The 17,307-nt window shown below is 41.7% G+C and overlaps 1 protein-coding gene across 7 annotated transcripts in view; it reads right to left on the bottom strand.

The window, feature by feature from the left end:
* SON (SON DNA and RNA binding protein) overlaps window positions 1-17,054 on the bottom strand; it is a 39,565-nt gene extending 22,511 nt beyond the window's left edge. For all 7 annotated transcript variants that reach the window (XR_013231926.1, XR_013231927.1, XR_013231928.1 and 4 more), the window contains exons 1-3: window positions 16,884-17,054; window positions 10,785-10,939; window positions 1,581-9,404 (exon numbers count right to left, since the gene is read on the bottom strand). Coding sequence is in view for 4 of the 7 variants with exons in the window: in XM_077342604.1 (XP_077198719.1) it covers window positions 1,581-9,404; window positions 10,785-10,939; window positions 16,884-16,963 (8,059 nt within the window). In the remaining 3 variants the exon portion in view is untranslated. The remainder of the gene's footprint in view (window positions 1-1,580; window positions 9,405-10,784; window positions 10,940-16,883) is intronic.
* Window positions 17,055-17,307: the final 253 nt, after the last annotated feature.

Here is a 17,307-nt window from a genome sequence, read left to right as displayed (position 1 = left end):
GAGAAAGCCTGACCTACTGTATGGATCAGCGATCCGCAACCTTTTCCAGGTTGCGGACTGGGCCCCCGCGCATGTGCGGCAGCCCTGTACAAATGCGCATAATGTGGACCTGCCGTGCATCTGCTGGCGTGCCCAGCGGGGCCACAAACGTGAACGTGCGGCATTTTTGTGCATGTGCAGGGGCCTGCTGCGCATGCATGTTTGCGCTCCCATCAGGGGGCGCAAACACACATGGGCAAAACTGCCGCACGCGTGTTTGCTCATGTCAGGCGCGAACGTACATGTGTGGCAGGTCCACACATGCGTCGCTGGCCTGGCGAGCTTCTCGTTGCGGGGGTTGAGGTGGGAAGAGGAAGCTGCGGCCCGGTGCTTTAAGATAATTGCATTTCAAGCTATAAATCATGCCCGGCCCCAGGGAAGCGTGCTTGGCCTCGACCAGGGTCAGGGCCTTTTCAGTCCTGGCCCTTACCTGGTGGAATGAGCTCCCACAATAGCTACGGGGCCTACGGGAGGCCTTTGGCATTCCGCAGTGTCTGTAAGACGGAGCTCTTCCGCCAGGTCTTCCGCCGGTGCACTAAAGAAGATCTGACCCCCCCCCCCCTTTGGACCACTCTCCTGGTGGCTTACAATTGCCGCCCCATATCCACCCCCCAGAGGATAGTAGGGGTTTTTATGGGGGGGGGGTTGTTGCAATATGTCTTGAATTGTGGTTAATGGGGTTTTAAATCTTAGTTTTAAGGGTGATTATGTATTGTATATTGTATTTGTAACCACCACGAGCCTCTGGGGAGTGGTGGGAGAATGAATGAATGAATGAATGAATGAATGAATGAATGAATGAATGAATGAATGAATGGCTTTTGGAATCCATTCCAGCTCTAGTGAATAATTGTAAAAGTAAACATGCTTTCTCTTTTTTCAGAATTCCATTTATTTTGTAAATTCTGTCTAAAGCAAGGGCAGCAACCTTTAAAGAAACAAAGTTTTCTGCCCTTCCATTGCAGTCTGCTGCTCTGAAACTGTGACCCAAGGGCAATCTATGGACCCTGGAAAACAGCACAGGGTCTGCAGCACTCAGTCACTCTTCTCACAAAACTACTGAATCAATTCCAGGGCTTGAAAATTGATACCAACATTACAGCAAAGCAGCCACACTACAATGGAGTCATACTTTCTGACACAGTTGAAAATAGCTTTTTCAACAAATGACCAGGCTTCTACTGAATAGGGACTCTGCCCATCTGAAGGAAGCAGAAGCTAGACCCAGACTGACCATCTAAGCTTAAAGCCTATTTAATAGAAAGGCTTTTCAAGTACACCAGGAGCTATAATTTACCATGCTACTATGTCTTTCCATAGAACTTCAAATGTAAGAATATTGAACATGGGTATATATTATTATAGTCCTTTACGTTGCATCTTAAAATATGTTAATTCCTCAGTTGCCTTCAGCAAACCACATTATGCACAGAACCACATTTAGGTTTGTGAACCATCAAAAGGGACTGAGTAAAATAAGAGTACGGATGCAAGCTAAAAAAAAAGAGGTATTTTACAATAAAGCTCTGAAAGTGAATTACCCAAATCAGTAAGTCGTTTAGGAGACCTGCTTGAGGATCTGGATCTCCGATGATCAGGCGATACACTAGTGCTCCGCCTTCTCCCAGTGGATCTAGAGGCCCCCAGCCGCACAGGTGTTCTACTTCGTGACCGTAATCGGAGGGTGATTCTGTAACTGTCTCTTGAATCTGACCTTCTCCTCCTTCTATCAACAGATCTTGATCTATTTCTCCGAGATCTCCTACGTCTCTCCCTTGATAAAGATCGCTGTCTTGACACAGATCTTGATCTAGTCCTCCTCCAGCGTTTTGAACATGATCGCGAGCGAGTTCGAGACCGTGATCGATGATCAGATTTTGATCTTGAGGTCCTCTTCCGTGTTAATGACCGAGAACAATTCCTTTTAGTATGTGATACTGTTCTACGGCTGTGAGCTTTGGATTCTGAACATTTACTTCTTGATCTTCTTAGCCTGTCTCTGTCTTCTGTTTTATCTAGAGATCTGGACCTGGACCTAGATTTAGATTTGGGGTGTTCAGGTGATTTTACATGATTATGCACAGATGCTTCCAAAGATTCAGTTCCCACTGTTTTTTCAGGAGATTTAGACTTAGATCTAGATTTGGAACTCTTCTCTTTTGAAGCATTTGAAGAGTCTTTGTCTTTTCTTCTTTCAGAGGATTTGGACCTGGATTTTGATTTAGATTTCTGGCGTTCAGATGATTTTGATCTTCTGTGTCTAGACTTCAAGGAAGACTCTCTTTTTTCACTAGATTTAGTTACAGACTTATGATCAGATGACTTGGATCTTCTCTTTTTTGACCGTGATGACACCTCTATTTTGTCAACAGATTTGGATCTAGATTTGCACTTCTCAGAAGACCTGGACCGTTTTCTGTTTGACCTGGCTGACGTCTCTTTTTTGTCAAAAGATTTTGATCTTGATTTGCGGTTATCAGAGGACCTGGACCGTCTCCTTGCTCTCACTGAAGTCTCTCTTTTCTCAATAGATTTAGACCTGGACTTGTGCTTATCAGAGGATCTAGAATGTCTACTTTTCGTTCTTGCAGAAGTCTCTCTTTTCTCAACAGATTTAGACCTAGACTTGCGATTTTCAGAGGACCTAGATCGTCTACTTTTTGTTCTTGAAGTATCTCTTATATCCACTGATTTAGATCTAGATTTACGGTTATCAGAGGACCCAGACCGCCTCCTTTTTGCTCTCACTGTAGTCTCCCGTTTGTCAACAGATTTAGATCTCGATTTGTGATCAGAAGACCTAGATCGCCGTCTTCTTGCTCTCACTGTAGACTCCTGTTTGTCAACAGATTTAGATCTGGATTTGCGATTATCAGAGGACCTGGATCGCCTTCTTCTTATCCTCAGTGTCTCTTTATTTCCTGACCTGGATCTTGATTTGCGGTTGTCAGAAGACCTGGATCGCCTTCGCCTTGTCCTCAAAGATTCCCTTCTGTCTACTGATTTGGACCGAGACCTGCGATTTTCAGAAGACTTGGAACGTTTCCGCCTTGTTCTCACTGAAATCTCTCTTTTGTCATCAACTGATCTGGATCTAGACTTATGATCAGAGGACCTGGACCATCTGCGCCTTGACCTTACTGAAGATTCCCTCCTGTCAACAGATTTAGATCTAGATTTATAATTATCAGAGGACCGAGATCTTCTCCGTCTTCTCCTCACCGGAGTCTCTCTTTTGTCAACTGATCTGGATCTAGATTTGTGATTATCTGAGGATCTGGACCGTCTTCTCCTTGTCCTTATTGATATTTCTCTTCTGTCAGTGGACCGTGATCTAGATTTTTGATGATCAGAAGATCTAGACCTTCTCCATCTTGATCTTATTAAAGTTTCTCTTTTATCAACAGATTTAGATCTAGACTTGTGATTATCAGAGGATCTGGACAATCTTCGTCTTGTTCTGACTGATTCTCTTCTGTCAGTGGATTTGGATCTAGATTTCCGACGATCAGAGGATCTGGACCATCTCCGCCTTGACCGTAGAGAACTTTCTCTTTTCTCAGCTGATTTGGATCTAGATTTATGACGATCAGAAGTCCGAGACCGCCTCCGCCTAGATCTTAGTGAACTTTCTTTGCCCTCTTTTCTCTCAGCAGATTTTGATCTAGACTTACGACGTGAGGAAGAATGTTTTTTCCGGGAATCAGACTCATTCTTGCTTCTAGAGCGTGCTCTTCTTGATGTCTGTCTAGAGGTAGAACGTGATCTAGACTTCTTTTTACGTTTTTTTGACTTGGAAGGAGATTTTGACCTACTCTTTTTGGCTTTTTTCCCACTCTTGCTTTTATCTTTACTTTTGCTGCTTATTTTTTCACTTTTCCTGTCTTTAGAAATGCTTTCATCATTTTCTTTCATTATCTCTAAGGTCTCTGGAACAGCTACTGAATGTTGATCCTTCAAAGAGGTACATGAAGTTGCTTCTAGGGCCTTCTCTACTATAATCACAGGTTCAAGAGCAGCTTCTGAATCAACAGGTATCTGTTGCCTTGCCACCAAATTACTTTCTTCTGCCCTGCATACAGATTGTAGAGATGCTTTTACTATTTGTTCCTCCAAAGATGTAAGTGTAATTGCTTCTAAGGTTTTTTCCTTTATCAAGCACAAAGGTTCTGAAGTTGCTTCCAAATTTTTGACCTCCAAAGTGACTTCTGAAGACATTTCAGAATTCTCAGCTTGGGCTAATTCTGCATGTTCTGAAACTGATGCCAGATCTTTCATCTCTCCTATACACACACATTCTGAATTTTGCTCTGAAACTTCTACACCCTTTGCACTTATGTATTTATATGCTACTTCAGGGTCTTCAGCTTCCATAGCAGAAGTAGATTTCAGAGATTCTTCAGCGACCACTTTTGACACAAGTACAGAAGTTGAATCTCTTTCCAAATCTTGTCTCTCAGTTCTGGATTCTGAAATTTCCTCAAAATACATTCCTTCTTTATCAATAGAGGATTGGACAATTTGAACATCTTTTAATTTCCCAAGAGATTCACATTTAGGAATTGTTTCAAGATCTTTTAAGTGTATAAGTTCTGGACCAGTTTTAGATTTTACAAATGCCCTATCTTTCAACTCTGTCATACTCATAAATTGTGACTTTGACTCTACATTTTTAATGTCTACGACACATGCTATTTCTGAAACAGGTTCTGATTTTTTTCTCTCAGTTCTGCAGACTGGTTCCACATCTTCACAAGTTTCCATTAAATCTGGCATATGTGTACATTCGATAGCTATTTCTGAACATTTTTCCTGTAGTTTTTTGTCTGAAGTCTTTCCCATTTCTGCTACTACAGATGGCGTAGTAGCTCCCAAATCTTCTATTTCTATTGTGCCTGAAAACTGTGTTGTGTTCTCTGAAACATTCTGCATGCCTTCATATAAAAGACTTTCTTCCACACATCTTGCTTGCACAGTACATGTAGACTGAGTTAAAGGTTCAAGATCTTTTCTTTCCCAAGAATTGTTAGATTCTGGTTTTGTTTCCAGATCTCCAACCTGTTTCAAGCAGATAGCTTCTGAAGTTGTTTCTGAAACTTTATCCTCTGAAATGCATTTAGATTCTGGAACCACTTCATAGTCATATGGCTCCAGCACACAGACTGTTCCTGAAATCGATTCAAAATATTTAACTTCTGTTCCTGATTTTAGAGGCGTCTCAGAATTTAATGCTTCTATTTCTGCAGTTGTGTCAGAAGACTTCGAATGTGTCGAGCTCAGATATGTTGGAGTTGTTAATACTCCTTCAGCGTTTGTAATTTCAAGCAAGCACACAGACTCTGAAGACCTTAATTCTGATGTACTTAGATTTGTTGCAGGAAGTACTGGATCTTTTGCTTCCAATACTTTACAATTTAGCGTTTCCTCTAAGTCTTTCATCTCTGTTGTAAGTAGAGATTCCCCAACATTATCTGAATTTCCCAGCTGCAACATACCGAGAGGTTCCGGAGTTGTTTCAAATTGCAATGTTGTTTTTAAAGCTTTTACCTCTTCAGAATTAAATTCTGAATCTTTTACATCCACCATAAGCATAGACAATGTTGTATCACAATGTTCAGTCTCTGAAACATCACCGACTGATTCCGCATACTTTCCTATCAAAGCTACTTCTGGCCTTAGATCTGTTCCAGATTCCTTTTCTCCTGTTTTGTTTACAATTGGCAGCATGCCTTCTGCAGTGTCTACATCTACAGTGGGCTTATGCTTCTTAAAGATTTCTGAACCATTTGGAGCTGCATCATGATCAAATTTAGTATTTACCCCTTCCCTCCCCACTGATTCTAGATTTGCTTCCAACATTTGATTTGCTTCTGAGTTTTTTGTATCTGTGACAAGAGTAAAGTCAAAAGTTTCTTTTGATATGTTTGCAGGTGCTAGTGATGCTACCAAATATTTTACTTCTACTGCTGTTTCAATTATTTCAGATGTTTTTAAGTCTTTGTCCTCTACTGCACTGGCAGGAATAGGAGTTCCTTCTATACCTATCACTCCTAGTGTAAACTGTGATGATGGAGTTAAACGTGTCTTATTAATAATTTCTAAATTGTCAGTATCCATAACATAGAGAGTTTCTGAATTTCCTTCCAAACCTGAAACAGTCAATTCTTTATTTCCAAATGCTCTATTTGATTGTTGCATTTCATTTTTCTTTGGAGATTCATGTATACTTTCCAAGAACTGAGATGCTGTTATAGATTCATATTGTGTGACATCTTCAGTTTCTATACCCGCACTGGGCGAAGATTCTGGTTCTATCTCCAAGTCCTTTATAACCATTATCTTAGATTCTGAAATTATTTTTGAATCTTTTGGGAGTATCGGGTACAAAGGTTTCTGCAAGTTATCTGAATTTGTCTGCACCATATACAAAGATCTAGAACAATGTTCTGTATCTATGATTTCTTTAACCTCTCCCATTTCTTTTCTTGATGCATATGGAGAATCCAGGGCTGATGTAAAACGTGCTACTTCTGTGCTTTCCTCCAATTTCTGTTTTTCTTGCAAATTAGTTAATTCATCTGAAAGCCTAAGTTCTGGACTGGGTGTTGTATATTTAACTTCCAAAGCATGCTGAGAACCTAAGTTTATTTCTTGGTCTTTTGCTTTCACAAATTGCAAAGATCCTAGATTTTGTATTGCATGGTGGCTTGAAATTGATTCAAAATCTTCTGTAGTATTCAGAAGTTTGGAAGCATCTTTTGAATCAATTAGTGCTGACATCTCCCGGACAGAAGTTTTATTAGAGCTGTCTACATCCAAAACAGGAATAAGTTCTCCTGTCTCTTTTATTTCTTGTAGCACTGGCGTTGTTTCTGTGCTTACAATATTCACTCCTTGGAAAGATTCTGAAATGAATGGACCTTCAATCTCAACAGATGGCTGTTTTCCTGTTATGTCTTTTACCTTCAAGTATCCTGGTTGAATTTCCCGTTCTGCTGTCTCAGCATCATTCTGGCCTTTCCTCACATACGTTGTAGTATCTATAGCTTTCTCTTTTTCTCCAGTGACAGAATAAGAAACAATGTTCATATCTTTCCTTTTGTTCACAGCTTCAGACGGTATAAGTGTTTCCAAATATTCCACATCTGTCACTGTCTTAGAGTCTACTTCCATATTTTTCACTTCTCTGTGCAGATATTCTAATTTTTTTTCTAAATCTTTCAACTTTACTACTGCTGCAGATTCTATAGTTTTTAAGTCTTTTACTTCCCTAGCAGGAAATGCTTCAGAGTTGTTTGCATCTTCCATACGCAGCAATTCTGGAACTCTTTCTGAAATTTTCAGCTCCATACCTTCAGGTTCTGTATAAAGTTCAAGACTGTGCTCTGAATAGTTTGTAAATATCATATGCAGTGATTCTGAAGCAGCATCTAAATCTCTCTCTCCCCCCTGCCCCTCAGGCTTTAGATTAATTTCTGGATCCTTTCCTTGGGCCATTACATCCAACTGTTTTCTTTCTGTCGTGTATAGAGTTTCTGAAACAGTTTCTATTTTTTTCAAAGTCACTGAAGATTGTTCTGGAATTTTTTTCAAATCCATCAAATTTACATCAGTATCACTTTTTGTATTAGTCACATCCAAGTAATGTGTTTTTGCAGTATGATCCAGAGTTTCTGGAGCCATTTCTAAATTATTAATTCCTGGAACTGATTCAGCCCTCGGAATGCTTTCAGAAACTTTTACTTCAACCACTGCCTTAGAATCTGCAGGAATGTCCATATCTCTCTTCTTTTCCATTGCAGTTTTGAAAGATGCTTCTAGATAATTAACTCGACTTGCTCCCACAGAGTCTAGATTCTTCATTCCCACCACTCTGTGTGGGATAGTGCCCTGCTCTTGTTTTTCTGATTCATACACAGGTGTTCCTCTCAGGCACCCCACATTCACCTCCTCAGATTCTGCAATAGCTTCTAAACGTTTTGCTTCTGTATCAAAAAAATATGCTCCAGAATCAGCCCTCTTTATCACCTCCAATTCTGGTGCTCTTTTGAGTTCTTTCACATCTGCTACAATTTCTAGGGATTTGGGGTATTTCAGTGGATCTTTCAGTTCCATCACAATTGCAGAAGTCTGAGCCTGTTTTACTTCTCTTGCTCCTGTTGCCTTAAAGTCAAGAGATACTTCCATGCGTTTACATTCATCACGTTCTGTACTTCCTCCTGAATCTTCTGGACTGATCTTAGGTTTTGTTGCTAGGAAAGATTCAAAATCTTTTTCAGTGACTGTACACACAGAACCTGGAATTCCTTCCAAATTTTTATTTTCTATTCCAGACTGTTTCTGTAGAGTTTTTCCCAAATCTTCCATCAGGGCACTTCTACCAGAGTCTTGCTCTAATTGATAGTTCATATCTGTAAGTACATCACCTTTTGGACTTCTTTCAGGAGCTTTCACCTTTGCTTTGTTCAAAAATTCTGAAGTTGCTTCAAAATCCTTCCCCACCACCATAGCCAAAAATCCCAGTGTTGTTACTGAATCTTTAGCTTCTGCATTTGTCTCCAAAGGAGTTTTCATTAATTTACACAAAATCTTTTCAAATGATTCCGACTGTGCCGTGGTTTCTGGATCCAAAGATTCTGAGAGGGAGGCCAACTCTTTTGCCTCCACTGAATAGGACTCCACCCTGGTTTCCAAGTCTTCTTGGTCCACAGCCACAAACTCTGGCGTATTCTCAGAAACATCTATATATTTTGCTACCTGCTGTGCTGAACCAGCCCCAAGCTGTTCCATTTCTTTCATACTGGTATTATCTTTATCAGCAGCAGTATTTAAAGATTCATCTTCTATGTGCAAATTCACAGCGAGGTTGGTATGCTGGCAGGTATAATTCTCCAGTTCTCTCTCAGTGGTTAGATCTCCTTCACACACCTCTTGCATGCTGATTAATACAGAATCATCTTCAGATGCATCCAGTTTGCTGGTATCTGAATTAGACGCATCATTTGACAAAGATGAATTTAGGTTTTCATACATAGATTTTTCCATAAACCACTGAGAATCATGTTTCAAAGGTGATGTAGGTCCTACATCCACATTCTCTGCACTCAAAACTAAGCTTTCTGAATTCAAGTGAGAATCATGTTGTATGTCTCCACACTCTTTGTGGTCAGAGTTTAATTTTGATTCTTTGGACTGCTTCTTATATTTTTTCTCTTTTTTCTCCTTCTTTCTTTTCTTCTTCTTCTTCTTGTCTTTGTGTTTCTTGTCCTTTTTGGACTTTTTCCTTGGAATTTCATCTTGCACTTCATCAGGTATGCCTCTTTTAGTGGAACGAGACTTATTTTTTACTATGTCTTGTCCAGCATCTAAAAAAAAACACCAATTTTAAAATTATTAAAACATAAGAATGTAAATAGTTGTATCCTATTACTCAGTTCTGCTTACAGCAGAGATTATCTGTTTGCAAAAATAGCTTTCTTACTACAGAAGAGACTGTTGGCAGGTGAAAATTTCTTACTCCAGTGGAAGAGACTCACAGGACACAATCCAAGTAGTATCATGTAACATTAAAAGCTATACAAATGTATGTAACATTACAAACTATAGATTTTATAAGGCTGAATGAATGACGAGCTATATTATGTCAACTTTGTTTGGATTACTTATCTGAAAATTTACATAGAATGTACACACTACATAACAATATTTTCTTCCTCAAGGAGAAAAATATTTAGGAATACCAAATAACAACTCTTTCTGAATAGCGATGTGGCTGCTAAGGCAAAAAGATGTAAATGAGCCACATTATCTGGACGTTGTATGTAGGGTTGGGCGCTTCAGCATCTGAAGTGGCTGTTCCCACCCAAAGCAGCCAGCGCCGTGGGAGGTGGAGAGGCGCGGGCGTTGGCACACCAGTCGGCGCATAGGCGCAGGCACTGCAGAGCTGACTGCTTCGGGTGGGAACAGACACTTCAGATGCTGAAGCTCCCAACCCTAGTTGTATGTTGTTAGCAATCAGCACAGTTCTATTCCACATCACTATTGCTAGAGTGGATCATGATATTTATTAACTGACCAAAAGTGTTTTAAGGGAGAGTTCAAATTCAGTCTAATTTACAATTACAATTTACAAATACAATCTTTACTTTCATTAGCTATTTTATAGAAGTAGCAAACAAAAGTCCTGAACAAATAAATAGTTGTTTAGAACTGCTGGACATCAGATCCCCTTTGATACCAGTGATAGGGATCATGATTTGGACTGAGACAACAGCCCAAAGGTGGCCAATGCAGTTCCCCTTTGAGCTATATTCCAGCTCACCATTTTCACTAGGGATGCAGTAAAAAGTTAAAGTGATCACACTCCAGAACCATATTATTTAACCCTGCATTCATGGAATCCCAAACTTATCAGGCTGTTCAGTTTGCAGCTAATTAGTGCCACCACCTCACGCAGCTACATAAATGCTTTTGGGATTTGGCTTGTGGAAGCTAGGAAACCATATCTGTGTTCATGTTATTAGGAGGAAATATTTATTCCAAGCTAAGTTTACATACTGAATGTAAGATCTGATGTGCAGCCAGTTTTCACACATAGAAAATGTCAGATTTGTGCCTTCTTGTAACATAGAAATAAAGCATTTCAAAAGACACACCTAAAATTAGAAGAAAGTAATGCTAATCTTTTAAAGCTGGCTTCAAAACTGACAGTGTAATTGACAGAAAATAAACTATTTCTCATTTACCTTGTTTGTACTGTGACTCTGCACCCAAAACCTCAGATAATACTTGCTCTATCTTCTGAACTAGTGGATCATTCTGAAGAGCTCCAATTGTAATATCAGCAGAGTTTGCTTCCTCAGATGAATTTATTTCACCATTCTGTTGGCCTACCTTGACACTAATCAAGAAAAATACATTAAAACATTATATTCAAATATACAAATTTGTAAAAATATTAAAATATATACTAGAAATAAAAAGAAACAAATCATATATATGTGGTAAATATCACAAGGGGTTGCAAAGGAAAATTTCCTACTGTGAACCTTTCCATTCAAAGTTTGATCTAATCCAACCCAATATAAAAACCAAAATGTGGCAATGCCCCAAAAAGAGAGAACCCTCAACTAGCAGAAACTGGTAGTCGTATTTATTTACTTTCAATATTGATATGTTTAATTTTCTCTTTAGCATCTCAGGACCCAGGGTAGGTAATCATATCACAGCATAAAATAAAAAGAATTTTATAAAATAAACATCAAAGCAACAGATTTAAAACACAAATAAAAACATCCGTTTAAAAACCAGCAGGGTATTCGAAGACGAACCCACAAGCTCTCAGCAACAGCAGTTTTGCAGACTCAGGAATGAAGGTACCCTTCTCCCCCTCAACCTCTTCTGAGAGGCTGGTCCAGAGGTAAAGGGTTGCCACTGAAAAGGTTTGAGCCTGGACTGTTACTGAACAACTGATAATCTGACAGCAGATGAGCTGAGAAGAACAAAACTGCTGCAAGAGTACACAGAGGAAAAAGTAATTAAAGTACATGGATCAATAAAGAACATTACCACACTAAACTGGACCCTAAAACTAATCAATATCCAATAAAGGGATTTCATAATAGGAAAGAAATCCCACCGGCTAATCCGAGATTAAATAATCTGCCATTTTTTCCAGCAGTTGCAGTAGCCTGTTCATCTTCAACGGCATTCCCACATAAAGCACATTAAAATACTGTCTGAACTCTCACAATTTCGCAGGTCCAGCAAAAGGGAGTTCTTCCACCAGGCATTTGCTTAAGGTTGACTAGTCCAAAAACACCCACTGCCCCCCAGACACCTCCTCCCGTGGCCAAAGAATTTGACCAACCCAAAGCTGTGTCAATGTTCCTGGCCCTGATAAATATTGTTCTGGTTGACATGTTATGATTGTTATATTTGTTATATATTGTTGTATAAATATTGGTTATATTTGCTGCAATGTTCAATGTAATCATGTTATATGTTATATGATGTTACTAGCTTTAAAGCCTGTTCCTAAGAATGGGCACTGAAAGGGCCCCCTCCCCAGGGCCCTGGCCAGGCAGCTTAAGGTGGCTTTCGGCCGCAGCTCACAGCTGGATCAAGTGGGGCAGGCAGGGGCTGGCCAGCTCGCTTGAAGGCCCGGGACAGAGCTCATTAGTAGGCCCAGCCTAGGAGGCCGGGAGGCCCTCGTTAGCAAGCCCTCCACCACAACCCTTTGCCCAGGGCCCTCTCTCCTTACCTGCTGCTGGCTCCAGTTACTGAGGCGCGTCTGAGAGAAAAGAGGCTAGAGTCCAGGGATGGAGGGAGGCAGGGTCAATCAGGGTGCAGCCAGGCCTATTGGTCCTATTCCAACTTGAACAGCCGGACACGTCCCACCCACCAGGCTGTTTCACAAATATATAGAGGAATCATGGATAATGATATGTAAACCGCTCTAAGCCGTATGGAAAGGCGGTATATAAATCTTATCCATTTGGTGCCTCTTAATAATTGTGAAACAGCCTTGGGGGACAAACGGCCCGGCCTCTTCAGGGCCAATCAGGGTGCAGCTGATAGGCCCTCATTGGCCCTGCCCCTACAGCTCCCACCCTCCCTCACCATCTGGCCATGGGGGGGGGGACAGAGGGACCGCTTCTCAAAGGCCTGGAAAGCCTTTACGAGGCCCTGGGTGTGCTTTCCAGGCCCCTGGGGAGCCATTCGGCCACAGGGGGGGGGAGAGGGAGTGCTTCCTGGGGGCTTGGCAAGCACACCCGGGGCCTCTCAGAGCACTCCCTCTCCCCCACCCATCCTCCGGCGCTTCCCGGTGGCCTGGAAAGCAGCCAAGAAGCTGACAGGGAGGACCCTTTCAAACCCCGTTCTTATGAATGGGCTTTGAAGCTAGTCTAAAATAAATTTAAAAAATAAAAATACTCCAGACTTTGACTGAAACATGGGCAAATCAGATATGCGCAACTTGGTATGCGCAACTGCGCAACAGATATGCGCAACTGCTTACTAACGAGACTTAAGTGGCACAAAAACCCATCATTTCTATTTTTAATTAAACCAAGTATCAGTGGCTGCATTGTATGTTCAGATACAAAAGCTGACACAAATGGAAAACTGGAAACCATTACAGATGCCCTCACAGATATTTTTTTTTGCTTGTAGCCTCTGAAGTTTATTTCCCTTAGCCAATTGACAAAATACATCTTTAACCGCTCCTCGCGGAGCGGATAAAATAAAACAGTAAGGCCTCTGTCGGAGGGACCTGTCCAGGATGAGGAAGGGTGCCGGTTGGCCCCTTCCCCCGGACTGACAATCGGAGGGTCCAATCGGCTGGCGCAAAGCCGGCGGCAAGGAACAAATTGCGAGCCGTTGGTCTCTTGGCCCCAGACTGACGAATCAGGAGGCGCGAAGCTTCCCGAGCGCCGCCGACACGCTCCACCAATGAGCAGCAGCCGCCCAGCTCCTGCGACGCCCCACTAAGCCGCTCCCGCCTGCCGCGCATGCGCCCGATGCTCTGCCGTCACCCAGAACACTTCGGCTGCCTGACCAGCCAGCCACCACCGCCCGCTGCAGGAGCCTTCGGGCCCCCCCCGGCCTCCAACACGGTCCACCAGCTGCCAGACCTCGCCGCCCAGCCACCCACCAGCTTCGGGACCCAGCGCGAGTCGCCACAGCCGGTCGACTTCTTCCTGCCCTCCAGCTCGCCCGCCGCTCGCCCCCAAAACGCCAGGTGGGTCGCAAGCCTCAGAGCCCCGCCACCCTCATTGCGCGCCCCGCTAGCGCCCGCTGCATTTTGAGTGCAGCAGGCTTTTTTACTAGTTTCAAATAATTTCAAAATTTAATTCAAGCTTAGAATGCACATATCAAAATATGATCCCATGTGCCAGCTGCAATCCTTGGACCGCCATCAGATAGCTGTTCCCTTGCTTAGAGCAGGGGTAGTCAACCTGTGGTCCTCCAGATGTCCATGGACTACAATTCCCATGAGCCCCTGCCAGTGTTTGTTGGCAGGGGCTCGTGGGAATTGTAGTCCAAGGGCATCTGGAGGATCACAGGTTGACTACCCCTGGCTTAGAGGACCACACCTGGCACTGACCAGAATCCATAGTTTTTCCATCTTTACTCCCACCCTATGAAATGAGCTTCCGGGGGTCAAAAGCATACCAACTCAAGGCCATTTTATTTCCTAGGGCTTTTAATTAGGTGGGATGAGTCAGGGTGGTATAATGGTTAGAGTAGAAGACTAGGATCTGGGTTATCCAGGTTTAAATCGCCACTTTGCCATACAAGCTTACCAGGTGACCTTGGACCCATCACACACACTCAGTCTAACCTACCTCAAAAGCTATTTGTGAGGATAAAACAGAGGAGAGAAGGACAATGTAAGTTGCTTTGGGTCCCCAATGGAAAAGGCAGGATATTTATTTACTAAGCCATTTATATACAGCCCCTTTTGGACATTGCCATTTCAGGGCAGCGAACAACAATTTAGATAATAAAGCTTAATAAAACCAATATAAATTTACCTAAGAATTAAATCGAATAAACTTTAAAATCACTGAGATTTCACCAAGATAATTACAGATAATTAAACTCAATAATTACTGAGATTGATAGTAATTTCAGCCAGCAAAGTTGCTGAATGTAGGGAGGAATCAGAGGGAAAGTGTTGGGAAAAGTAGGGAGGCACAGAATTTAGATGTGTTTTCTGGCTGGCCTCAACCATAAACCCAGCAGAAGAGCTCCATCTTACAGGCCCAGCAGAAATTAGCAAGCTCAGACAGAGCCCTGATCTCCCCAGGGATCTCATTCAACCAGGCAGGAGCCAGGATTGAAAAGGAACATTTCTTTAGGGCCAGGAATCCTTAGCTGATTGGTGTTACTAAATATATAAAGGAAATAAATGCGTAGAGGAAGGTTATTTAGGTTTATTTTGTATTGGAATTTTTCAGAGAGTTTCTAAGGTCTTTGAGGGATACACTGAAAAACTACTATGAAACATTTTCTATTCTGGAATTAGTCTAAATCCTTTAAATTCTTTGAAAAGTGCCATGAAGATGTTTATGTAAGACCATTGTAAAATGACAATACCTGTGTCTACTGTAGACATGCAAATAAAGGTAATAGCCTAATGAATAATTCAACAGTTTCAGCTTTCTGAAGATTTACCTTAATATACAAATATGCTGCTAGTACAATTATTCAAAACTATTTCTGTTCAAATATACGTTTGTTCAACATTTCCCCTAACTTGCAGATAGCGAAATTGAAGATAAATGTATTTGTGTAAAATACAGTGCACATATTTCAAGTTAGGCTTGCCCACTGTATCAAGATTTAAAACAGACCTTTTATTATGACATGTGAACAACTAAGGATTATCATGCTTTTTCATTAAAGCATTTTTATACCTAGCGAATGTACAATTTAGTATTTACAATATTTCACTGCTTTTTCTAGAGAACATCATACAAATTAGAAAGTCTGTAGAGCTATCAGAATTGCCAATAAGCACCACACACATGTCTTCATATAATTTAGATAGTCACACATCAGACATTTTAATAAATGTTAACTTCTTATAATTTTCCAAGCTCATTTTTTCTAGTGAATGAAAGCACTAAACATTTTACAATTAAAAGATCATAGCTATGCAATTTTTTTCCTATACCCAATATACACAATGCAAAAAATATCAAATTATGAGCAGTTGTATTTTAAGTTTACATATTTCACAATATATATTTTGAGACATCTAGATCTTTATATAAACCACAATCCATAATGTAACATTTCATGAAAAAGTGATTGAATTCCAACCCAAAGAAAAACTGTATTATGATGAAATGCAAATTTAATCTTATAAAACCTTCCTTCCAAGCAACTCATAAGGAAATCTAGCTATTCTTCTGGTGCTATATTTTATTTGCAAATGTATATTCTGCCTTTTTATCCAACCAAGATGGCTTACTCACTGACAGTATATTTATTGCATACAAGACCTATCTTTTACTGCATTGTAAACATGTTTTAGCAATTTAGTGCATCAAGCCTATTCAGTTTTTCCCCTTTTCATTCCTGTCTTAAAAAAAAATCATTTGTAAAGTTTACAAATTCTGTAATCTTACTCCTACTACACTCATTATTGGAGCTGTCACTAAGTAAAAATCAAGTTTATGGGGAGGGAATATGACTGCATGTAAGTTGGCAGCTAAATCCTGTGCAATGCCCATCTGATTATGGCATATCACTGAAAAATGGGCCTCAGTGAGAAAGGCAGGCTATAAGTGAAGCAAATTTTAAAAAGAACTAACTCACGTGAAGTTACCTGTACCTAATTCTTGTGCAAAAGTTGACTACTACTCAAACTACATCCACAAAATACAGCTCTTCGGAGCTTTTCAGAACTGCGACCATTTATAAAATCATCTAATCCTCAGATCACCCAGAAGTCTTAATTACTTCAAAATGTGTTACTCAATATCAGGATACCTATCTCAAGGGCTTTACTGCCAAAGCCATTTCGTGAGCCTTGGCCAAGTCCTGCCCTTGGGCCCCTTCCAAAACCCTTCCCTTTCTTTATCCTGCGCCTGGGCCTCCTCTGCGTGCATTTATATTTCGTTATTGCATAAACTCCCCCGCCAGAACCGCATTCTCCAAGCCCGCGCCGTTGTCACTCCTTTCCACTCTCTTGAAGGCCCTTCCGGCCTGCCTCCGCTGCCCCTCCCCCACTCCATCCGCTTCGCCCGTTACTCTTCGCATACCGCCAGACTCCCTCCCACCCCCCGCACCCCGGGCGCGCGCGCTACAGTATCGCTCTCCTCCCCCCTTACCTGCCGAACTGCTGCTCCTGAATCTCCCGGAACTTAGTAACCACAAAGGTCCGAAAAATTTGCTCGATGTTAGTCGCCATGACAGCCTCGCAGAGCACTAACCCCCCTCCTTCCCACCCCCGAGACTCAGATCCGCCTGCGCTCTACAATGCAATACCGGAAGTAGACGCGGCGGGCCCTACTTCCTTTGTGCTCTCTGGACGCTGATTGCTGGCTCGGTTAGGGGTGGAGTCTAAGGCGCTCGGGAATGGCCGCTCTGTCATCGAAAGGAACCATAGAGAGCGAACTCGGCCAGTCCCGTGTAAAATGGAGGCTGTTGCGCGTGTTTTCGGTCACTGCCCCCCTCCCCCCACTAGCGCGTTAACATTGTGACGTCGGAGTGGCGGCGGGCGGGTTTACGAGATTGAAGCAGTAATTTAGTTGG

The sequence above is a fragment of the Paroedura picta genome, chromosome 6 (genome assembly GCF_049243985.1).
Source record: "Paroedura picta isolate Pp20150507F chromosome 6, Ppicta_v3.0, whole genome shotgun sequence".
Taxonomy (NCBI): Eukaryota; Metazoa; Chordata; class Lepidosauria; order Squamata; family Gekkonidae; genus Paroedura; species Paroedura picta.
This window is presented reverse-complemented; position numbering and strand designations above follow the sequence as displayed.